We start from the raw sequence: 26112 nt of genomic DNA on the forward strand, positions 1-26112 counted from the left end.
TATTGAAATTTTACTGAGTTGTGGTCACGGCTGATGATTCTTATGTAAAATGTTTCCTCTTCAGTTCAGTGCCACACTTAACTCCGGCAGTTCTGTGAATGATGTGCCTTGAGCATTGTTGTATTCTAAACACATGCCAAGAAGTTGAACCACTTCCACACAACATGCCTAAGGAAGCTACTGAACATCAAGTGGCAAGACAGGACCCCAGACACGGAGGTGCTTGCAAAAGCCACCCTTCCCAGCATCTTCACCATCCTGATGCAGTCCCAGCTTCGCTGGGCTGGACACGTGGCGCGCATGCCAGACCACCGGCTGCCCAAAAGGCTCTTCTATGGCGAGCTGCAACAAGGGAAGTGATCACACGGAGGTCAGAAGAAGTGCTTCAGAGATACTCTGAAAGTCTCTCTGAAAGCGTTTGATATCAACCCTTACTCCTGGGAGGAATCTGCAGCGGACCGTGACAAATGGCGCGCTGCTGTGCACAAAGGTGCCAAGTTGTGCGAGGCCAACAGGACTGCTGCAGCTGTTCAGAAGAGGCAGGCCAGAAAGTCACGGGCAAACAAGCTCCCTGACAATGATATGCCTGTCTTTGTCTGCCCCAACTGTCAGCGAACATTTCGTACGCAGATTGGACTATTCAGCCATCTGCGCACTCACAGATAGATTCATGAGCATCCCCCCCCCCCCCACACACACACACACACCACCACCACCACCCTCCCCCCATCCCCCAGCTGGATGACAACGATGGTCATCATCGATCTCGATGGACACACACCACCACCACCACCATTCTAAAGAACTTGACTAAGGCGCAGAATAAGCAAAATTAATCATTGTCATTACTAATTATCAGGTTATTATTATTATTATTATTAAACGGCGACTCGGTGTTCGCCATTTGGAGACTGCATGTCCTCTACTTAATATATCGCGCTTTTCAGGCGTTAGGCCGAGCACTGAGACGTATATTCTATTTTTAGATCAGTGGGTCAGGAGGCCTTGATCGTGATATCACTAGCCCTTGAAAAAAAAAAAAAAAAACAACCACCGGATTTTCTGTGCCGAAATCCGGGACTGAACCAGGGACCTTCAGATCTTTAGTCTAACGCTCTCCCAACTGAGCTATTTCGGCTGGTGATTTTTGTATTCAGTGTATTTGTATTTGTATTTCTTTTTATCACAACAGATTTTTCTGTGTGAAATTCGGACTGCTCTCCCCAGGGAGAGTGCATCACTACACTACAGCGCCACCCTTTTTTTTCTTTTTTTTTTCTTTTTTCTGCGTGCAGTTTTATTTGTTTTTCCTATCGAAGTGGATTTTTCTACAGAATTTTGCCAGGAACAACCTTTTTGTTTCCGTGGGTTATTTTACGTGCGCTAAGTGCATGCTGCACACGGGACCTCGGTTAATCGTCTCATCCGAATGACTAGCGTTCAGACCACCACTCAAGGTCTAGTGGAGGGGGAGAAAATATCGACGGCTGAGCCGTGATTCGAATCAGCGCGCTCAGATTCTCTCGCTTCCTAGGCGGATGCGTTACCTCTAGGCCATCACTCCACAAAAAAAAATAAAAAAATAAAAAAATTTTAAAAAAAGCCTTTATTATTATTATTATTATGACTTCTTTTTTTTCTTTTTTTTTACATGTTTGTGATAACGTCTTAATCTTTTAATATATCTACAAAGATTTCCTTGTGTTTACAGTCCTACTATTAAGGAACTGTACGCCGCGCGGCCGGCCGGACTGCGTGTCTTGGCCGACTGACGGAGCGACTGAATTCGTCCTGGGCGACTACACGCTCCGCTGTCATCAAATATTTTAGCTGAAATTGTTGGGACAATGCTGCTATGCATGTGTGTGTGCGTGTATATGTGAACGTGTATCTGCATGTTTTACATTTATTTGTCAGTTATTTATCCTTTGTGTGTGTGTGTGTGTGTGTGTGCGCGCGCGCGCGCGCGCGCGTGGCTTCATCAGGATTTTGCACCTTTTAAATAGTAGTAGTAGTATGTATTTATCTCTTTTTTTTTTTCTTTTTTTTCTTTTTTATTACTTTATTTGTTTTTATTTTATTTTATTTTTATTTTATCCTTTTCTTCCTTTTTTTTTTAATTGATGATTTTTTTTTCTCTCTCTCTCAAGGCCTGACTAAGCGCGTCAGTTGAGTTACGCTGCTGGTCAGGCATCTGTGCTTGGCAGATGTGGTGTAGCGTATATGGAGTTTTGACCAAACGCAGTGACGCCTCCTTGAGCTACTGTTACTGATACTGATCGCTGAAACGAGAATCAAAGGCACATAAATAACAACAGCAGTAATAACTGTATTGGTGTCCAGAGCCCATGTGTACCACTGCAGGTTTATAGAACACCCCAGCGCCACTGAACACGATCGAGGCAGGTGTGGCCACTCAGTGTAGTCATAATGCAAGGGAGAATACCCTTGATACCAACACAACGATGCTTCATTGAAGCGGTTATATCCCTTTTAGGTGGCCAACCGAGATGATAATTATACACTGAATGAGAAACAGATTTCATGCAGTGAACATTCAATTCACCAACGTCGTCGTCAGTTGTCGTTAACATCGTCGTGATCATCATGATCATCGTCAGTATCATGATCAATATCATCGTTGACATATTTATTTCTTTCGTCACTTTTTTATGGCAGAATTTAGTTCAGTTCAGTGATGGCCCATCCTGGTCACGGCATCTTTTCTCAAGGCCTGACTAAGCGCGTTGGGTTACGCAGCAGGTCAGGCATCTGCTTGGCAGATGAGGTGTAGCGTATATGGATTTGTCCGAACGCAGTGACGCCTCCTTGAGCTACTGAAACTGAAACTGATGGCCCATAGTTAGTTCTAGTGGAGTGATGGCCTAGAGGTAACGCGTCCGTCTTGGAAGCTACTGAGAATCTGAGCGCACTGGTTCGAATCCCGTCGGAGTCGCCAGTGTTTTATCCCCCTCCACTAGACCTTGAGTGGTGATCTGGATGCTAGTCATTCGGATGAGACGATAAACCGAGGTCTCCAGCGTCGCCGGCTGAGTGTGCAGCATGCACTTAGCGCACGTAAAATAACCCACGGCAACAAAACTGCGGGTTGTCCCTGGTAAAATTCTGTAGAAAAATCCTCTTCGACAGAAAAACTTCTTTTTTTTTTAAACTGCAGGCAGGGAAAAATACAAGAAAAATGGGTGGCGCTCTCAGTGTAGCGACTCGCTCTCCCTCAGTGGGGAAAGCAGCCCGAATTTCACACCGAGAGAAATATGTTGTGACGAAAAAGCGTAATGCAATACAATACAACAACAGTTCAGTTGCTCAAGGAGGTGTCACTGCGTTCTTACATATATATATATATATATATATATATATATATATATATATATATATATATATATATATATATAATAAATAAAATAAAAAAATTTTTAATTTTAACTCTTTTGACGAAAAACATCAAGTCGATGTCGCCATTTTAGACTTTTCAAAAGCATTCGACACTGTCCCCCACAAACGTCTCCTTCACAAGCTGCACGAATATGGAATTAGAGGTCCCCTCCATACCTGGTTATCAAACTTTCTCCAGCGCAGGAAGATGACCGTCGTGATAGAGGGCGTCACATCCAAAGAAACCTCGGTCGGTGGATTCCGGAGTACCTCAAGGAACAGTGTTGGGCCCACTCCTCTTCCTATGCCACATCAGTCAACTGACGACCTCCCGGACAGAGTCAAATCCCAGGTACGCCTGTTTGCTGACCGATTGCCCCCTTTACTGCAAGATCAACTCCCTTCAGCTTCAAGAGGACCTTAATCAACTCGAAACCTGGGCCACTGACTGGGGTATGAAGTTTAACCCCAACAAGTGCTACATCCTCAGTATGCAGCAGTCAACCAACCACATCTACTCCCTATGTAACACTCCCCTTCAGCACGTCCACACACTTGAAACCCCTATCTAGGTATTCAACTCTCGATGACCTGAAATGGAGCACCGGTGACCCACATTGCCTACACCTGCAACTTGAAAAGCACAAAAAGCACCCTTGGCTTCCTCAGGAGAAACCTGCGTTTCTGCCCCCTCAAATGCAAAAGAAATGCATATCCATCCCTCATCAGACCAGCCCTCGAGTATGGCTCCATCATATGGAGTCCTTACCTCAAACAGGATATTGATAAACTTGAAAAAGTGCAGCGCCTATCTGCCCGGTTAATAACCGGCGATTATAAATCCAGAACACCCGGCTCCATCACCAAGATGCTTCACACTCTGCAACTGCCGACACTTCAACAGCGCAGACATGATCTACGCCTCATCTTCTCCGGCAGTCTACAAGGTGGTTAAGGGGTTGGTACCGGCCATACCACCTTAGCTGAGTACTTAACTTAAACCAGGACGACTCATAAGCCCACGAACATCTGGCGATCAGTATGATACCACCAGTGCGATCTCTAATCACATAAGAAACAACACAAGAACATTCCAAGTCAGCAGATATCAGACAGAGCAATACAGTCATTTTTTGCTAGCACAGTAAAAGACTGGAACCACCTGGAAGAAAACATAGTAAGAGCACCAACTCCTGAGATCTTTAAAAATAATAATAAATAAAATAATAATAATAATAATAAACAACCTATTAACCTGCTAAGCTGCGCACACCCCCACCCGTCGCGATAATGCCATAATCTTGGCCGCAACGGCGATGTACTCAACAGATACAGATACAGATATTATACGCGGCCATATACCGGCACTCGGCAGTATATCTGATGAGCAGATGCCTGACCAGGCGAGAGTAACCCAACGCACTGAGTCAGGCCTTTGGGGAAAATAAAACAGAACTATGAAATAAACAGTAGAAATGAATGAATAAATAAGATTATCTTTTTTTTTTTTTAAACAGAAAATTATAAGAATATGAATAATTATTTTTGTAAAAGATAAAGAAATAGATAACTTAAAAGTTAGTATTTGATATTGCATTTCCACTCGTGCCGCGGGTTCCTGCTCAGTGCTTCCTCTGTCACAGGCACTAGTGTCATTGCAACTGCTGCTGCTCTTGTTGCCGCCGGCTGCAGAGACTACTGTTGTTGCTTTTGACTGCTCAAAGCAAGTACTTTGCCCACTTTCTGCCGACTATGATTTTCCTGCTTTTGCAGCGGCGGTGTTGAACCCAATCAGAACCTCGGACGGATCAGTCGGTGGTCGTCTGCTCTCACACACTGACAGAAGTACGAACAGCAAGGATGGCGGGCGTAAAGCAAAACGTGGATGTTTGGAAAAACAAATTGGAAAAGTTTTTGTACGAGAAAAATGCCTTTACTGACTTGCTTGAAAAACTGGAGAAGAAGACCGGTGTAAAGAGGCTTTACATGGCGCTGGGTAAGAAGGGATTGATTAGTTCAGATTTTTTTTTTTTTTTTTTTAACAAATAATAGACAGCTGAACAAGGAAATCACCGCCTTCGTTCAGATGGTGATGTGTCCATTTTAGTGTTAATACACCATTCTCGCACGTCGGCCGACCCCGGCGATTGATCAGGATTAACAGGTTGATTCGTTAATTTTGGGTGTATGAACTTTGTTTTTTCCACTCACACATGTCGGGTTGATTTCATTGTCCTTTTGTAAGTTGTAAGTTTGATGCAATCCCTGTGTCACAGACGAGCATGATTGATTTTATTGTTGTTTGTTTTTTAATTGGATTTTGTAATGTGCAAGCTCTCTCTCTCTCTCTCTCTCTCTCTCTCTCTCTCACACACACACACACACACACACACACACACACACACACACACACACACACACGTACGTACGTACACACACACACACACACACACACACACACACACACACACATCATGTATTTTGTTTTCCTCTTTCTTTCTTTGGTGTGTTTGTGTATGTGAGGGCATGGTGTAAAGAAGCTTTCAGCTTATCCAGTTTAAGCTCAGTGCAACATTTGTCATTCTCTCTCTCTCTCTCTCTCTCTCTCTCTCTCTCCTGTGTGCAAGATAAACTATAACGTTATATAAAAGAAACCCAACAAATGCAAGGTTCAGTGCTTTTCAGTTTATTTTCATTTCTGCTTAGTGTACAAAATGTACAGTGTACACATGTGTTTTGCGAGCATTTCCTGATCTTGCCAGCTGCCACGCCAGTCACAACAGGTTGTGGTCCCATCAAAAGGCGAATGGTTTTATGATTCATCCTCCAAAACTACACCTGTAGGTTAGTTTAAATGAAGCCAGAAACATTCACACATCACACATTTCAGTGTCATTGTGTTTACACACAAATGTTGGTCTTAGACTTTAGTTAAATTCATCATGTTCAAAATTTATATAATGACCAAGTATTCAGTTACAGAGTTAGTAAACAGCCATTATAAGCAGTATTGATAAAAATGTATACTGCAGAAGGGTAGCAAGGTTCCAATTTCTGGTATGTGTATACATACTATAGATTCATACAATCAATTATGTATGTGTACCACACATTGTCCATTGATCAAACCTTACACCCCCCTAAACTCAAACAGTAATGTACTCCAAATGTAAATGGTTTGTGTGTATGTCTGTGTGTATGTGTTTCTGTATCATTGTATGTGTATGCATTATCATGAATATATGAAGTTAGACAGGAAAAAAGTGGGGGTGGGGGGTTATATGAGGAAGAGAAGTCAGAAAATCAGCAGTTAAACAATGATGCAAGCCAAGCTGCTTACCACATATGTAAACATCATACCTTGGCAAAGACAATACAAATACTAGTTTCATTATAACTGCAGATACATATGTCTGTCACTTCACTGGAAAGCATGATCACTGAGGTCCTGTACTCTTGTTTCATTGTGTGTATGTTAACAAAGATCCTTGGCAAAGCTTGATCAAGTTGATGTCCATGGATCAAGGATGCCTGATGTAACACTTGCAGTTACAGGAGAGAGGATACATGTAGCAGTGAGATAATCTATGTGTGTCTCTGTATGTCTGCTGTGACCTGAGTTTACTGTTACACACAAAGACAAGGACTGAGAGAGCAAGCTCATCTTTTTCATAAACTAATTAAGTTAGTGTTGTCAGTCCATACGGTCATAGTGAAAAATTCACAAAGATTATTGTCTGCAGACAATGAAAGGAATCACTGTAGTTCATTCCAAGAAGAAGAGTCTCTCTCTGCTTTTGATACGACGTTGGTGAGTATATTGTGCAGTTCATCTTCATTTAGATTCTCTTGAAGTTGAAGCAAGTCCTTTTTGTCTTAAATGATATAACTTGTAAGATGGTGATGATACAAATTTGTGTGTATTTATATATATATATGTGTGTGTGTGTGTGTGTGTAATATATGTGTGCAAATTAGATGCACTTGCAGCAATTTTTCTGTCTTAAAAGTTGAATGATATAAGATGATGATGATGCATCCTAAATTTGTATAGATGTATAGGTGTGTATTTCTGCTTGCACACATATGTTCAGACATGTGCCCGTGCTGTGTGTGCAGGGTTCATTGGCTTCATTGCATTATACCTTATGGTGGGCTTCGGAGCACAGTTTCTCTGCAACTTCATCGGCTTCCTCTATCCTGCTTACGCTTCGTGAGTTTCCTGGCCGTTGTCTGCATGTCAATAGGATAGCAGGAAGATGAAGGATTATCTGTGGTAGAGCACTGGTGGCATAGCGCTACTGTGCCCAGCTAAGAAGACGAGACATTTCCACTGAGGAAAGATTTCCCGACAGTAGACTGATTGAGCGCAGACTGGCAGGTTGAGAACACTATGTACAAGGGCAACCAGAGACTCAGTTTGCTTTGTACAGTGAGCCTTCTTTCTTTCAGTGTTACAATGGCAGAAAAAGAGAATCAGCTGAATGAACACAAAGTGCTCTGTGTGTGTTTGCATTCAAGTGTGAAGCTGCGTTTTAGGGAAGGTCCAAGAATAGAATTTGAAATGAAGAAGAGGAAAGAGATAGTAAGGGAGGACAGGGGAGGGACGGAGAAAGAGAGAGAGAGAGAAATTACACAACTTTGTTGAGTGAATATATCTATTTGTAAAAGAATGCTGACATATATGCAGTGCATGCCAGTTTAAACAGTTTAAATGGGTTTGTTTTTTTTTGGTATCATTGTTCCAATGCTTTTGGAGATATATATATATAAATGCTGTATTATATCTATGTATATATTTATCTATATAATTACACACACACACACACAGCATTAAAAACATTTTAAAACATAAATTCACACTATTATATATACACACACATATAGATATGTGTGTGTGTGGTGGGTTTTTTTGGGTTTTTTTTTTGTTTTGTTTTGTTTGGTTGGTTTTTTTTTTGGGGGGGGGGGTTGTGTGTGTGTGTTTATGCATATGTTCTTATACTTAAGTTAATGTGATCCTTGAGGTATGTGTTTGAGTATTCTCAACATAAAAATGTTCCTTGTGAGAGATTAATGAATTTATATTGTAGTATTATGTCTGGATATATTACTGTGTCTTGATGATACTTCGTGATTTGAGTTATGCCTATGGCTGCTGCAGTCGACTAGCAATAGCAGTAAGGGCAACCATGAATATATAGAATAAGTATTGTGAAGGTATCTTTTCATGAAGTTCTGTAGTATGAATTTATAATATCATTTATATTGGGCGCAAGAGTATTGAAATTAATTATTATTAACAGTTGAATTTTTTTTCAGCTGCTTGTAGTCTGCCAGATATCAAAGAAAGCTCTCCAGATCCCATTCATGAACTGAAGTAATACTAAGTTTGTGATTTATAAAATAATTATACAGATAATGAGGGTGAACTGGGCAGGATGGCAGCTACACGGGATGGGGAAATAGTGTAGAAGATGGTGTGTATTTTGTTGTTTTATTGTTGTTGGCTTTTGTTGTTTTTTTTAGTTTTGTTTTGCAATGTGCACGAAAGAAAAGAAGAGAGATATGAAAAAAACAGATTGGTCTCCAGAATAATTTGTACAACAATGTAACAGCAATGTAAATCTTCAGTACACACAGCTTGTCAGCAATGCAGAACAATCACATGTATACAAGGTAAGCAGGCACTTTTATACACAGAGAGAGAGGAGAGAGAGAGCTATGAATATAGATATATATATCCTTTTGGAAACAGTGCAGGTAACGCAGAAAAAAAATCACAAGTCATGTTCAACAAGTCTTTGGTGTGGACAATAATATTGTATGTAGTTCCAATTATTTTTTTACTCCATCAAATGTTTGAATATTTTTCTGATTTATAGAAGTAATTGTTTCGGGCCTTCTGAAAATTCTCATTGTCTGGCTGTGTTGTATTTAATTTGCATTTGTAAATGAAGGGAGGAAGGTGGCAGAATGGTTGAGATGCTTATCTACCAGTTCAGTGTCTGTGAGGGTCTGGGTCTGAATCACAGTCTCACACTTTCTCCCAAGTTTAATTGGAAAAATCAAACTGATCATCAAGTCATTCGGATAAGATGATAAACCAAGGTTCCATGTGCAGCATGAAGAATCCATGGCAAAAGTGTTGTCCTCTGGCAAAAAAATTAGAAGAAATCCACTCTGATAGTTACACAAATAATCATAATGTGATGTATACATGCATGCACTCAAGGTCTTGACTAAGTGCATTGGGTTATACTGCTGGTCAGGCATCTGCCTAGCAGGTGCAGTGTGGCATATATTGATTTGTCTAACTGCAGTGATGCCTTTTGGGGAAACTGATCTGAAGATATAAATGAAGTAAGTGGCAAACAGAATGATAAAACAACCTGTGATATGTTTTCAGGATCAAAGCGATAGAGAGCGAGGACAAGGAGGATGACACCAAGTGGCTGACATACTGGGTGGTGTACAGTGTCTTCAGCCTGGTGGAGTTCTTTGCTGACATCCTCCTCTTCTGGATCCCTTTCTACTGGCTCCTCAAGGTGGGCAAGGAATGGATCAAGTATGATGGATGAGATACATGGGAGTTGATTATATATAATGTATCATAGTCAGTCGTGTCTGATTGACCATCACAACAGCAGAGGAGGCAACAGCTGTCCCGACTATCTGGGCAGATCATATGCATACATGATATATAATGTGTGGTAGTTGTGTGTGACTGACTATCAAAACAGCAGAGGAGGCAACTATCTGGGCAGATCATACATAATACACAGATAAATGATGCACATCAGGACTCCACCCCTCCAACAGTAAGACCTTAATAATAGATCACATGTAACACACATTTATGCTGATATATGTAGGTATAGATCACACATAATATATCTAGGAGTAGATTATACACGATATATGTGTAAAGTATGATCTACTCCTACATATGTTATCTTGATAACACTAAGATGCCAGCACTGGGAAACTTGTCTTTTAGGTCACAAGCCAAGAGGTCATTCACCTCAATTAATGTGCATGTGTGAGAGAGTAACTGAGGTTGGTTTGTGGTACTGAAGGAAGTGCAGTGTCCTTTCATGTGTATGTGAGAGTGACTAAGGTTGGTTTGTGGTACTGAAGCCAGTGCTGTGTTCTTTTGCATGCCAGTGCTGTCTTAAATGTCTCTGAGACATACCCTGTCCCAAACTTGAAATCAGTTTTTTATTTATAAACAGTTCTGCCTGCTTTCGGTGTGTATGTAAGTGTGTGTGAGTTGTTGAATATGTGCATGTTAGTTTGTGTTTAATTTGTATGTTGTGTGTGCTGTTGTGTTTATGCATGTTTGTGTGTGTGTGTGTATGTTAGTGTGTGTATGCATGTTAGTGTGTGTATGCATGTTAGTGTTTGTGTCAGTGTGTGCAGAGGGGAACTTGGGAGTAGGAAGGGGGAATCACCATGAACACCACAGAATGCTACTCAGTGCAGGTGAAACATGTGAAGCATCAGCATGGTCTACATGAACACATTTGGTGTTGCAGTGTTTGTTTCTGATCTGGTACTACTCAAGGCAGGCAATAAATTTATTGCTGATAGACTATAAATTACTGTATAAATGTCGCAATGAATGATAAATCACTTTACACCACTGATACATCACAACATGTGTGGTGACAGTGCCTGTTCCTGATCTGGTGCTTTGCCCCCACCGCCTGGAACGGCTCCAGCACCCTGTACTACCGCTTCATCCGCCCCTTCATCCTGCGACACCAGAGCAACATCGACAAGGCGTTGGACGACGCCAGGGAGGCCATCAATGAAGGTGGGTGGCTCACAGCATGCATATTTGGAGTTCTGTTCCTCTGGATCTCTGGCACTCACCAGCTCTGTCTTCTTTTCAAAAGTGAACTGAAAACCCACCTGTTCAGAATGGTTTGGATGTAACGAAGCATAGTTCTTTGTCTCCTCCCACACTCTACACTCCCCCTTTTGTCCACCCCTCCATTGTAGTATTCCTGTGGTGTGTGTGCTTTGTGGCTTGGCGTTTAAGCATGCACACGTGTGTGTGTGTGTATATGTGTGTGTGTGTGTTTTGTGCCCTTTTCCTGCGATTATTTATATATCTGCAGTTTGTAGTGTTATATTGGTGGATACAGATTTTGTTTTCTCACTTCTATGTCTTCATGTGCTCTTGTATGGTATAATACACTATTGTATTATGTACTGTTTCAGGCGCTTAGAACCCATCTATGGGGACTTTGCGCCACATAAGTATGATACATTATTGTTATTATTAAATTACACCACATCAAAGAGCACTTCATTATCGTGTTAAACCGTTGTTTCATCATCTCTGGAAGAGGAGTTGTTGACACATCTGCTAATCAGAAGGCAGCATTGAAATGGACATGAGGTGTTAACAGTCACAGAACAACACGAAAGTTTAATCATGCTCCCACATTTCAACAAGAACACTGGTGTGATATAAATACACGCTTAACACTGTATAACTATAAGCTCATACATGATTAAGCTACATATAATACATAGATATTATGCTCAGGTATGTGGATTGTAATTTGTAAAGATACCAAACTAAAGATAAAAAGAATACATATTTTATATAAAGAAATCTAAGCAAATATAAATTTTATAAGTAACATTATTTAGTAAGAAAATAAATAAAACTGAAATAAAGTAAAGGGTTGTAAATATATCAATAATCAGAATATGGTGCGCACATTACAAATAAGACACTGCCTTTGATAATCACATTCAGCTAAAACACGCATTCATATACACATACATCTCAGTGATACATGAAGGTGGATGGGGCACTCACTGTATGAATATATTTTCTCTCTCTCTCTCTCTCTCTCTCTCTCTCATATATATATATATATAATCTCTTTCTCTCTCTCTCTCTCTCTCTCTCTCGCTCTCTCTCTCTCTCTATATATATATATATATATGTATATATATAATTCTCTCTCTCTATTTTATATTTATATATATATATATATATATAGTGAGAGAGAGAGGGGTGGGTAGGGAGGCAGAGAGGTTGACAGACAGACAGAGGCAATAAGGGCTGACTCAATGGCACATGTAACCAGATGTAAATATATATCCTGGCAGTCAATACTTTGCTTGGTTGATTTATATATATATTTAGATGTAAATATATCATTCAGAGGTCTATACTGGCACACACAAAAAAATGGGTGTTTTTATCTTTTCTTTTTTTTTCTTCTTTTTTTTTTCTTTCTTTTGACCAAAAAATTTGAATATCTTTATCCCTTTTTTTTTTCTTTTTCTTATTCTTATCATGTTCTTTGGTGATTTTCTTGTTCAAACAAACAAAAAAGTATGAATGTAAAAAGAAAGAAAAGAAAAGAAGCACAGCATCATCTGTCTGAGCAGAGCAAAGCAAAAAGGGCAATGCTGAGCAAGATGTCAGTGTCCTGCTTGATCTGACACATCAGGAAAGCATCTGTCCTTGTTAGGTCTTTCTTCCTGTCAGAGTCACATTGTAATTTACGTGTGTGTGTGTGTGTGTGTGTGTGTGTGTGTGTACACACTATAGCTTAGTGTCGCTATCTCTGAATGTTGCACTGATATTTGTGTTAACCGATACTGTGAGTGTCTGAATCTCTCACATCTGGGTGGAACACATGTGACCCCACATCTGGTGTGTACTCTTTATGTGTCTATTTTTTGGGTGAAGCTTTATCCACAGGTTGACTGTTGTAAATTTCAGGGTTTTAATTACAACATGCAATAATCATTTCTTCTTCTTCTTCTTCTTCTTCTTCTTCTTCTTTGTTTCTAATATAAATGTTGGGAGGGAAGATTGATGTGTATCAGCTAACTGAAGGTATGCGTATGTGTGTGTGTCTAACAACTAATATGAGCATAAGCATCATGCATGAATCAGTAAACAGTTGTGTGTTTGCATGATCATGTTCAGATGTATGTGCGTGTTCATCCTTCAGTTTAAAATGTCTTTTTATGAAGAATGACATCATCAGCCTTTGTGTGTGTGTGTGTGTGTGTGTACATGTTTGCACATACTTTTGTGTGAGTGAGTGTTTGTGGAAGATGTGGACAGGTGGGGTGGGGTGAGGTGGGAGGTGGTAGTAATTAATGTGAATGACGGAAACAGAATTTTTAACATTTGCCCTCTGGCATACCTACCACTCCACTGACAATAGCAAATCAGTACTGCTTTTCCTACTATTGCTACTACTACGACAACTACTGTCACTTACAATACTGCTGTTACTACCACTACCACCACTACTACTGCTACTATAGTGAGTATTACTACATTCCACCAGCCAGGCACTTGTTGGTGTTCAGTGCTCATCAGGTCCTACAAGTGTGAGAGCACACATACAGCTGCCATGTGGTGTGAGCAAGGCAGGGTACAGGGTTTTCAGTGCTGCTGTTGTGCTGATGTACAGCCTAGCTGAGTATTGATTGCCAGGCTATATATATTAACATCTGGTTACATGTGCCTCTGAGTCAGCCCTTGCTGTTCGTCCATCTGTCTGTCTGTCTGTCTGTCTCTGTCTGTCTGTCTGTCTCTCTCTCTCTGTGTCTCTGTCTCTGTCAGCCTCTCTGCCAACCTCTCTGTCTCCCCTACCCCCCCCACCCCCTCTCTCTCTCTCTCTCTCTCTGTCAGCCTCTCTGTCTGTCTCTATCTCCCCTCCCCCCCCCCCCCCCTCTCTCTCTCTCTCTCAACCTCTGAAGTCAATAGGATACAGACTGGGGTCACACTCCAAAGTTAGGTGTTTATCTTCAACTGTTCAAGGCTGATTGTGATGTGGTTTTGTTGTTGTTTTTAATATAAATCAATGAGCAAATACCATCACAGCTGCAATGGATGCTCATTTGGATGAATAGTAGTCTTCTTCAGTTGTTTTTTTCCTCACCTAAAAAACGTTAACAATAACCATTTGAAAAATATTTAGGAAATCTTATCTGTACTATGGTTTTTACATTTTGAATTAAGAACAGCTGCTTGCTTTGTATTTTGTTTTCTTTGTGAGTGCCTGTGTCTTACTCTTAGTCTCACAGATTTACATGAACAGGTTGTTTGTCTGAAGTCTTGTTTTTCTTCTTCTTATATGTCATTTTATTAGTCAGTCTTGTGAAAGCTTTTATTGATTTTTTTCACCCTTGAATATGAATGTTATAAATCACACATCAGTGAAATTAGGCTTCTGTTGTTGTTTTTTATGCATGCTCATATATGCAAATACTGCATGTATAATTTCTTTGAAACAGGTAATCATATTTGTGATATTTGGCATGCTAGTGTCACTCAAACAAATATTTTCTTACTCAACGAGTGTGTGTGAGTGTGTCTTTCTGAACACACATGTTTGTGAGCTTAAATGTGCATGATAATCAGTTTGTATGGTACCTGCATATGAGAGATATATACTTTATACATAGATATATAGACATATCTAGACAGAGAGAGTGAGAGATACATTGATAGATAGACATATAATATATAGACAGAGAGAGAGGGAGTGAGAGATAGATAGATTGATGTGCATACGTGTCCATGCTTGTATTTACCATTTTGTGTTCCTGTTGACCGGACAGTGTCAGGTTTGGCCCAGGAAGCTGTGTCGAAGGGTGAGTGTCCACACATATCAGAACTCACTGCAGCTAATGCAGTGACTGAGGGAGGAAAAGAAAAAGCTTCATTGGTTGTGGTTATCTTTTCAAACACTGCTCATTTCTAATAACGCCTATAGAGATCTTTAATCCTTTTCATCATTCTGCTTGGTTCTCATAGTGCTTGATAAACACTGACTGCTTAACAAAAGCTCTGAAAATACATTGATGAGGATCTGTTGAACAGCACAGAAGTAAATTTTTAAAAGTATGCAGAAATATTAAACTGATGACTCAGATAGTGACCTTTTTTGTAAATATCAAACTGATGACTTAGATAGTGACCTTTTTTTTTTTTCTTTTCTTCTTTGTTTGTAAATATCAAACTGATAACTCAGATAGATACCTTTGGTGTGTTTTTTTTTGGATAAATATCAAATTGATGACTCAGATAGTGACTTTTTTTTAATGAATATCATATTGATGGCTTTAATTATGAGCTTTTTTTTTTAGATATCAGAATGACACTCAGATAGTGACCTTTTTTTTATATAAAGTTAAATGTAAGGATTTAAAAAAATCCCGACTGCACAAAAAAGTTACAGGATATGTGAAATAATTGTAAACTGTATAATTAGGAATTAGACCATCGCTGAAAGATATTAGACGTTTTGTGGATCTGTTTATATGAAGGAACTGGCTAAAGCTAAGTCCAGCTCTTTTTTGTGACGACATGGAAAGGGTTAAAATTAATAACGGTGTATTTGTGGATGCTGTCTGTTTGGGGTCGTAATACTCTCTCTCTCTCTCTCTCTCTCTCTCTCTCTCTCTCTCTATCTCTCTCTCTCTCTCTCAATAATGACTACTTATAAATTTTGCTTTTTTTTTGGTTTGTTGGTGGTGTGGGGTTTTTTGTTTGTTTGTTTTTGTTTTTTTTGTTTTGGTCATTACTTTGAAGCCATTTTTTCTGTTAGCATATGTATATCATACTGTTTTTGTGTTTGTAAAGGGATTTCAGTCTCATTATTTGCAAAGTTCTTACAGGAGGTGTTTAGTTTTGTTTTGTTTGGTTTTTTGTTGTGTTTTTTTTGTTGCAGCTGTTGTTATTTTATGTTAGGTTTTTAGTTTGCTTCGGGGTTTTGTTGGGTTGTTATATTTTTCTCCTGTTTTATCTTTCCTCTTGTCTGCACTTTGCTTTTTTCTTTGTTTCCTTTTTAATTTTTTTTTTTTCAAATGCTTTAGTAACTGCTGTTACCAAGACATAAAACTTTAAGTGAAAAAAAGATTTTCAGTTTTGGTTTCTTCATATCCTTTATCAAGAGAGCATACATACACTCACTCTCACTTTCTCTCTCATTTGTCTGGTGCTTATGTACAAGAGCACTCACACATTCATGTACATGTTTGTACATACTGTGTATTCTAATGGCTATCTGTGGAGATGCGCACATGCACTTGTAACATGTCGCTGACACAAAATAACCAAGTACTCCACTGTGTACACACATGCATACACACAAGCATGTTTGTGTGCGTGCGTGCACACACACACACACACACACATACACACACATACACATACACACACACACACACTCACATTTATACAAGCACATGCATGCTCTCTCACACATACACACACACACACACACACACACACACACACACACACACACACACACACACACACACACACACACACACACACACTTATACAGACACATGCACGCTTACACACACGCAGATATGAAAATACAGACACACACACACACACACACACACACACACACACACACACACACACACAACACATGTGTCACAATTCAGGGCGTGCAAAAACAACACTGTAAAAAAAAAAAACCAGATATATCATTCCAGAAGAGTACAAACATCTGTTACTGTTTGCACGTGTGTGTTTGTTTTTTATGTATGTGTGTGTGTGTGTGATTTGAGGGGGGATGTGTTGTTTTTTCCCCCTTTACTTTACCTGTCTTCCAGGTTCACCACATTGTATTCAGGGAGTGTAGCCACATTCAGAGTCCAAAGTACAGAAGAATATTTCAGCGACATGACCTCAGGTGGTGACTTAACAAAATCACGTCAGCGTCATCATGAGGATTGGCTGGAGAGGGAGTGTGGGTGTGGAGGGGTGTAGTACTGATAGGTTATCTGTCCCTTGCCTTATGTCAGTCCACCTTTTTCGCCTCAGCTAAAAGGTCGAAGGGTTATGACAATGGGTTTCTTTTTTTTTTCCTTCTTCTTCTTCTTCTTCTTTTGTTTTTTAACTTGTCAGCAATTTGGATGATGTCAAGGAATTATTTGACTTTTGAGAGAGGACAAATGGGGAAAGGATTGTGTGTGTGTGTGTGTGTGTTCGTGAGAGAGAGAGAGAGAGAGAGAAAGAGTTAGATCTTGAAAATGATGACTTCTTTTTGCACTTTTGTTTTAAAAATAGGCATCACGCACACGTATGCATATGCATGTATACATACTTGTGTTAACACACACACACCCACAACACACACACACACACACAGAGCAGGCATGTGAAGCGCTAAAAAAAAAAATGATAATGATAAAAGAATGTCCTGGTGCTCCATAACCTGCATGCAACTGAAGCCAAAAAAAAGAAGAAAAAAATGAATAAATAAATCCACTAACACATGCAAATGTGCGCACATACATGCACACAGCACACACACATCCCACACACACATAACACACAAACACGCTCACGCGCGTGCGCTCACACACACACACACACACAAAGTGAATTAAAGACAATATATAAATCCACAAACATATCAAAACACTCAGCATGCACAGGTACACACTCGCTCAGAAAGTTCTACAAAGAACTGAAACACAGAATGCCATAAACGACACCAGACAGATTGCCTTTTTTGACATCATGGGCTGCAATCGCTTGATTTAATTTTGAGATCCAATTAATGAAAAAGTAAAACTGAAAAAATTCTCCTGAATCCTTAATGATAGTGTGATGCCCATCAAGCGAACTTTCACTGTCACATGGTGTCACATGCTACAGCTGTTTGTAGGCATCAGGAAACTTGTGTCAGTTTATCTGCAGTGTATGGTGCGCTGTACATGTCAAGGTATTAGAGGATGACGCTTGTGTAAATTTATCAGCAGTGTATGGTGTACTGTACATGTCAAAATAATAGATCAGGAAGCGTGTGTGAATTTATCGGCAGTGTATGGTGTGCTGTACATGTCAAGGTATTAGATCACGACACTTGTGTAAATTGATCGGTAGTGTATGGTGTGCTGTACATGACAAGGTATTAAAGCAGGACATTTGTTTAAATTCATCAGCAGTATACGGTGTGCTGTGCTTGTCAAGGTATTAGATCAGGAAGCTTGTGTGAATTTATCTGCTGTGTATGGTGTGCTGTACATGTCAAGATATTATTGACATTATTGTGTGAACTACACTGTATTGTGTGCAGCACACAGTATTGTTTGTAATACATGTCATTGTGTGCAAATGCACAGTATTTTGTGTGCTCGACCTGGTAGTGTGTGCAATGTACAGTATTGTGTGTAACACACAGTATTGTGTGCAATATACAGTATTGTGTGCAACACACAGTATTATGTGCAATATACAGTATTGTGTGCAACACACAGTATTGTGTGCAGTGTACAGTATTGTGTGTAATACATGTCATTGTGTGCACTGTACATTTTGTGCAGTCTGCTGCGTGTCTGAACACTGGGTGAATTACTATCCTCTTTGCTTCTCACTGACCAGTATGTTTATCAGTGAAAAGTTCTTACCTCTTTACTTGCCATGAGACTGTTCTCAGTTGTGAAATAGTATTATACGCACCTGCCAGAAATTCTATGATGGAAATTTCCTATTCTCTCTCTCTCTCTCTCTCTCTCTCTCTCTCTCTCTCTCTCTCTCTCTCTCTCTCTTTCTCTATTCCATAGAGATGTCAGAGAGTAAGGCAAAGACGATTGCTTTTTGTTGCTTGTTCGTTTTGTTGTTTTTCTCTTGGAATCTGAGTATTTACTTGTTCACGCAATACTTTTGTGTCCGTATGTTATTTGTATGTTAACAATATTCATAACATTATATAAGGTAGAAAATTTTCTTTACTTTTGTTTAACCCCTTCAAATGGGGCAATGGCCTTATATTGAATAAATCGTTCGTTCTCTCTCTCTCTCTCTCTCAGAAAAGTCAGCAGATGTGTCTTGTCTTGTCTTGTACAAAGTCTTCATTCTGTTTTCATGATCATGATGTGTACAAAATCATCAGCACTGCCTTCATGGTATCTGCAGAGTTTTGCTGAGGTGTTGTCTGTGACATCATCAGTTTTGTATACAAGTTTGTTTGCAAAGTCATCAGTTTTGTCATGTCTGCAAATGTTATCTTCAAGTTGTCTGCAAACTCATCAGTTTTCTTTTTTTTTCTTTTCTTCTTCTTTTTTTTATAGTATCATCAGCAAAGTCATCATTTTTGCTTGTAAAATCATCAGTTTTGTCATTGTGTTTTCTGAAAAAAATTTTCTTTGTGCTGTTTGCACTGTCATCAGTGTTTGTCACCATGCTGTCTGCAAAGTCATCAATTTTGTTGTCATTTATTCAGACATCAGTTTTGTTGTCATTGTCTGTTAACTTGTTAAGTGATCCGTTTTGTCATCAAGTTGTCAGTAAGGTCATCTTTTTTTCCAAGTTGTCTGTAGCGATCAGTTTTGTTGTCATTTTCACAAAGTCATCAGTTTTGCCATTATGCTATCTCTAAGTAAAGTCAGCAGTCAGCAAAGTCATCGCTTTTTTCTTTGCGGTATTTTCCAAAGTCATCGATTTTGTCATCATGTTGTATGCAAAGTCATCATCTTTTGTCTTCTTATTAACTGTGGACTGTAGAGTCATGAGATGTGTCGCCATGATTTCTGCTGTGCTGTCTGTTTGTAAAGGCTGTCATTGTTCATTTTGTCAGCAATCATTTTTTGGTCATAAAGTCATCAGTTTTGTCATGTTTTCAGCAGATCATGAGTTGTGTCAACATGACTTGTCACCATGAGCTGTCTCACCATCAGTTGTCACCACAAGCTGTGTCACTGTGAGTTGTGTCACCATCAGTTGTGTCATCATGAGCTGTGTCACCATGTCACCACATTTTTGTGTCACCATGAGCTGTGTCACCATGAGCTGTGTCACCGTGAGCTGTGTCACCGTGAGCTGTGTCAACATCAGTTGTCACCATGAGTTGTATCACCATGAGCTGTGTCACCATGATCTGAGTGTCACCATCAGTTGTGCTGTGTGTTGCAGCCCAAGACACAGCATGAGTTGTGTGTCACCATGATTTGAGTGTCACCATGAGTTCTACTGTGTGTTGCAGCCCAAGACACAGCATGAGTTGTGTCACCATGAATTGAGTGTCACCATGAGTTCTACTGTGTGTTGCAGCCCAAGACACAGCAGAGCAGCTGATCAAGGATGAGGCTGTGCAGCGAGTGGTGTCCTCCAGCAAAGTGGACTAGGCCGGCAGAACGCTGACACACTGCCCAGCTGAGCCAGCCCAGCTGACAGTGATGGCCCAGGGCTGTGTGGCTGGCTGGGCTGCAGGCAACGAGGAAGGAAGGAAGAAACAGGACAGCATGCACACCTCAAAAGGCTGGCTGGAGTCGTCTGTTTTAGTGTCTTTTGTTTGTTGGTTGGTTTGATCTTTGTTTTGTCTAAAGTAATACTTGTTCTTTGTGTTGTCTAAAGTAATACTTGTTCTGTGTGTTGTCTAAAGTAATACTTGTTGGTGTTTTTCGTTTTCCTGACTTGTACAGTATTCTTCTGTGATCTGGGTAGGAAATTTTCTTTTTCCTTCTTGATGTGAGTGCTTCATGTTCGGATGTGTAGAAGTATGGATTCAGGTTTGTTTGTTTTTTCTGGTTTTTATCTGCCACTCTCACAGACATGCGTGGTCACACACATATATATATATATTTACAGTCACACACACCACACACTCACTCACTCACTCAAACACACACACACACACACAGTTTCAGTTTCAGTTTCAGTTTCTCAAGGAGGCGTCACTGCGTTCGGACAAATCCATACACGCTACACCACATCTGTTGAGCAGATGCCTGACCAGCAGCATAACCCAACGCGCTTAGTCAGGCCTTGAGTGCATGCTTACATATTTGTGTACCTATGAAAGTGGATTTCATTTTACGTAATTTCGCCAGAGGACAACACTCTCGTTGCCATGGGTTCTTTTTCAGTGCGCCAAGTGCGTGCTGCACACGGGACCTCGGTTTATCGTCTCATCCGAAAGACTAGACGCTCAGTTTGATTTTCCAGTCAAACTTAGGAGAAAGGGCGAGAGCGGGATTCGAACCCACACCCTCACGGACTCTCTGTATTGGCAGACACACACACACACACACACACACACACACACAATACGCACCACACACTCTACCCCACAAGCACACACACACACACACACACACACACATATATATATATATATATATATATATATATATCCATGTTATAAGAAGAAATCCATTCAAATCATTTTTCTGGTCGGTTTAAGTTTTCATAAGTGGATCATGATGGTAATGTTTCCCTTGAAATCATGTGTTTTCCAGTTAACCCAGCAGTTTAAAAAATGGGATTGAATTGGTGTGTAGATCCTAGACTTTATCTGACATTTTGATGAAATTGTGAATTGCTGTCTGTAGGTGTGTAATGTGTGCATGTGGTTCTAATCCATAGGTTTCAATGGAGTAAGTTAGATGTGTATGAAAGATGGTTTTGCCCAAGTCATATAGATTATGGTCAAAGTAACTCGTATATAAGAATGAAAGATACTGAGTTGACCAGAGGAAAAATTGACACCTGTAGAATGGGTTGTTTTTTTTTGTTTTGTTTTTTGTTTTGTTTTGTTTTTTTTGTAAGCAGAAAACTGTTTAGATCTTTTTTCACCAGTACTTTTTAATTTTAATAGATTGATTTTTCATGAGCTGAAATCGAGATGAAGGTTATTCTTCAGCATGCAGACATTGATGGTGTTGACATGTCAGTTTTAGAAAAGGAGAGCAACAGCTGGAGGTAGACTTTTGAAATTAACAAAAGTATCCATAAATAGAAAGTTAGCATTTCAGCTATGAGAGTCAATCAGAGATTTTTTTGGTGAAGAAAACAACAACACCAAAAACAACAACAGCTTTTGTAACCTGAAGAAGTACCGTAGTCTTGACAGTAAATATGTCTGAAATAGACTGTGTGAAAATGTTGGTCATCTGAAAGAGAGAACTGGGTGAAAAGAACCTTAATGGCAGCAGAAGGGAACTGCAGGAGCACCGAACACAGGACTTCATAGATTATTCCTGAAAATAACATGAGATATACAGTCAGTGCAGGGGAAATGAAGCATTGTCAAACTGAGAAGCTGGATTGGGAAGACAAGAGAAACAAATCATTGTTGAACATAGAGGTTGGACAGGTAACGCCAGAGAAATAAGTCATTGTCAAACACTTCAGTTATACTGGTAACACAAAAGAAATAGTTATTGTAAATGGATACTGAAGGGAATTAATCGTCAAACACAGAAGTCTGGTGACAGAGACTGGTATCACAAGGGAAATAACTCATTGTTAATGGATACTGAAAGGAAATAATCATTGTCAAACACAGAAGTTAGACTTGTAACGCAGGGGAAATAACTCATTGTTGATGGATACTGAAAGGAAATGATCGATTTCAAACACAGAAGTTGAACAGGTAAATGTCAAAAGATAGATGTTGGGTTTGTAACGCAAGGGAAATGAGTCATTGTCAAACACAGAGGTTGGACAGGTAAGACAATAAGTAAATCATTAAAACACAGAAGTTGGATTTGGAACACAGGAATATAAATCATTGTTAAAAAATAGAAGTTGTGTAAGTATTGTAAGGAAAATAAGTAACTGTCTAACACAAGTTGGATTGGTAACACAAGTGAAATGAATTATTCTCAAGCACAAGCTGAATACATAAACTATTGTTGAACAGAAAGTTGTGTGTGGTCTGTTTGAACCATGTAGGTAATATAAAAAGAAAAAAAAATCATTATAAAACAAAAAGTAGGATATGATATATCCAGCAGTCAGTGAGTTTGAGTTGAAAAGCAACAAAAATCACTAACCTTGCTTTTGTCAGTCAAAAATGGGTTGCATGATAAATATGGAAGGTCATGAGACTGAACATTTGAAAATACATGACAATTGCTGCCATGTGTTAAGTCTTTTTTGTTTTCTTTTTAACCTGTGGAATGCAAAACCAGGGAACAATGTCCATACTTCCATTTTAAACATTAATTGTTAATCTCTTGATGATTTCCTGATCACTAGATATGCAGTGTGGATGGTTTGATGGAAGAGAAAATATATATATACATTTTTATTGAAACCATGTACACATTTTTGATACTGTGCCTTTTTTTTTCTGACATATCAGTTTTGCAGTGTTTAGGGTATGCCGCATTGATAGATATACACATTGCACTTCTGTATGTAGTTTGAATGGCTTGAGACTATCCATGGATGTTCAGAAAACCTTTTTTTCTGAAATTAAGATAATTTTTATGTGGAACTGAAAACGAATAGCAGACGTTTGAAAAGTTGAGGAAATTTAGTGACTGCCTATGAATTCTGTGTATCCTGTTTGTAACTGATAAAGTCATTGTTGCACAATGTCTTCCATTATGCAGGCAATAATAGAATATATTGCTCAAAGCATTTTTTAAATATGTATTATGTGAATGTCTTCCAAAGGATTCAGTATTGGGGATTTTGTTAAGAATACAGCTTTTTTTCTTTCTTTCTTTTTCTTTTTTTTTTTTTCTTTTTTCTTTTTGTGCATATGTGCATGTAAAAAATATGTATGTATCTTTGAAAACGTTCGGTCCTAAATTTGGCTACAAAGATTTGAAATCGTTTGACACAGATTGAGGATTTAAAGATTTTTTTCACACAATTTGAGAATGGTTTAGTATAAATTTGGTATTTAGGCTATATAAAAAAAAAAAATAAAAAAAATTGAGAATGGATTTGAAAAACAAACCAGATGCTATCTCTGCAGCTACATCTTTGAGTCCACCATGCAGTTTATCCAAACTGTCTGCTCCACTGACTGGATATCAATGATGTTGATGAGATCTATACTTTGTTTTGTTCAGTAAGTGTCACCATACTTGAAGATGCTGTAAATATTTACACCCAGAGATTGCAAACAGTTAGAAATCATACATAAAGCTGAAAACATTAAATTAGAATGATAAGTCAGTACCTATGGTGTTTAGCAGCATAAAGTCCTTCATAAATGCAGGTGGCATAATCTCCATCACAGTAATATATTGTACAAAATAACAAACAATAAATTGTGCAGCAAACTGTGTGTGTGATAAAACTGCAGTCAAGAGACTGTCTATTTATTCTTAATTTTGGGGATGTCTGCTTTTTACAGTTTCCTTTTTCATTAACTTCAGGACCAAAAGTTAAACCCAAATATTGACTATTCCATCACACCAAACAGGACTGATGATTTCTTCAGTATAACCGAATCCTGCATTTTTGTTGGTTAATACCGCAGTTTTCACATAGTTGATAACATCATGTGCTTTCTGGGGCTTTACTGTTGTCCCCCATTACGTTCCTCCCTTCACACAGTACAAGATTAATACTTGATGTTAGTGTTTGCAACTAATGTTTGTATGGGCTGTATCAGCAGTGATGTAACTTTGTGCTTCTAGTTCATCATTTGGATATCTTTGTGCAATATTATCCATGTTGACGACTCAAGTGGGTTCTTTTGCTCATCCATGGTTCTTTATATTTTTACACATGCTTACAGTTTTGATATGATTAACCATTGTGTTTCAGAGGTGATTGAAATCCACTTACTAAGCCCCTGACTTTATGCTGTTCTAGTCTAATATGATTTTCAGTCCAATTCCATGTAAATATTGTATTTAAGTTTGGCACTGTAGCATGCTGATCATTTTCAAATATGATTTACAATTTTGCATGGAGAAAAGATGAACAGATCATAAACCCATCTGTTGTATAAAAAAAAAAATGCATTTATGCTTTCTTACACTGGTTCTGAATTTACAACACCACATAATTAACAGTTATTCAAAGTTTAGGGGGGAAGTCTTCAGTTTTTATTGAAGTAGGGTTGTAGGGGGTTGAGGGAGGGGGATGAGGGTGGGGGAGGTTACTCTCCCATCAGGTGACCACAAAGATCCATGAACCAAAGGGGAGAGTCCCACAATGGAAATTAATTCAGCACAGACCAAAGAGAATGTTAGAGCGTCATTACAGAAATCCAACATAATGCAAGACTCACAGACCAAAGAGGAAAAAACAAAAAGGGTGCTGTGTTCTGGGGTGCGCTGTCATCAGAGAATTACACCTGACCCAAATTTCACCTGGGGCACCTGACCCAAATTTCACCTGGAAATCTGATATGAACAAATGCGAACAAGAGCAGGCCATCATTCAGGAATTTTTCTTGTGGTGTTACATTTTTTCACTGTTACCTGTTCAACAGTATTCATAAATGATACTGAACAGCTCACAGTAAAGACTGAGATCATAGAATCAGATATGTTCATTTCAGATAATGTTCTCATTATCTTCTTTTAAAGAAAATACCATGATAATTCTGATTGCTTGACGCTTTGTATTTATATAGCATGTGTTTGAAACTTTTTCCAGATGGTTGAGTGTGTGATTGGTAAAGATATTCTTCGACAGTTTTTCAATAAAAAAAAAAAAAAAAGATGACCAATTTACATGTATTTATCAAAAGTGTAATCAGTGGTTCTATATATGTGTTCTAACTTATAATTCGGACCAAATGTTTGTTATACAGTGGTGTCAAATGTTATTTATTGTGCCCTTTGCTCATGATTATAATTAGACAGTCATTCAAGTATTCTTTTGACTAACTTTTTTTTCTTTTCTTTTCTTTTTTTCTACGTTTCTGTTAGTTAGAAATAAATGATTCACTTGTTTCTTCAACTTTATTTTTGAATTAAAATACTTGCTTGTCACACTTA

At 38.9% G+C, this 26112-nt stretch overlaps 1 protein-coding gene and 1 non-coding gene across 3 annotated transcripts; one reads left to right on the top strand and one right to left on the bottom strand.

Annotated features, from left to right (window-relative positions):
• Positions 1–1065: 1065 nt before the first annotated feature.
• Trnaf-aaa (transfer RNA phenylalanine (anticodon AAA)) lies at positions 1066–1138 on the bottom strand. The gene has a single exon. It is a non-coding gene; the product is annotated as a tRNA-Phe (tRNA).
• Positions 1139–5192: 4054 nt separating this feature from the next.
• Positions 5193–26112, top strand: LOC143282105 (receptor expression-enhancing protein 5-like). Of its 2 annotated transcripts, XM_076587608.1 has the most exons (6): positions 5193–5392; positions 7516–7609; positions 9803–9941; positions 11068–11212; positions 15010–15042; positions 20468–26112. In XM_076587608.1, the coding sequence occupies exons 1-6, from the start codon at positions 5257–5259 to the stop codon at positions 20539–20541; spliced, it is 621 nt and encodes a 206-aa protein (XP_076443723.1). In that variant the 5' UTR covers positions 5193–5256; the 3' UTR covers positions 20542–26112. The 2 variants fall into 2 exon arrangements, with proteins under 2 accessions (XP_076443723.1, XP_076443724.1); XM_076587609.1 differs by lacking the exon at positions 15010–15042 and having other exon boundaries at positions 5195–5392.

This window comes from Babylonia areolata, chromosome 5 (assembly GCF_041734735.1).
Source record: "Babylonia areolata isolate BAREFJ2019XMU chromosome 5, ASM4173473v1, whole genome shotgun sequence".
Taxonomy (NCBI): Eukaryota; Metazoa; Mollusca; class Gastropoda; order Neogastropoda; family Buccinidae; genus Babylonia; species Babylonia areolata.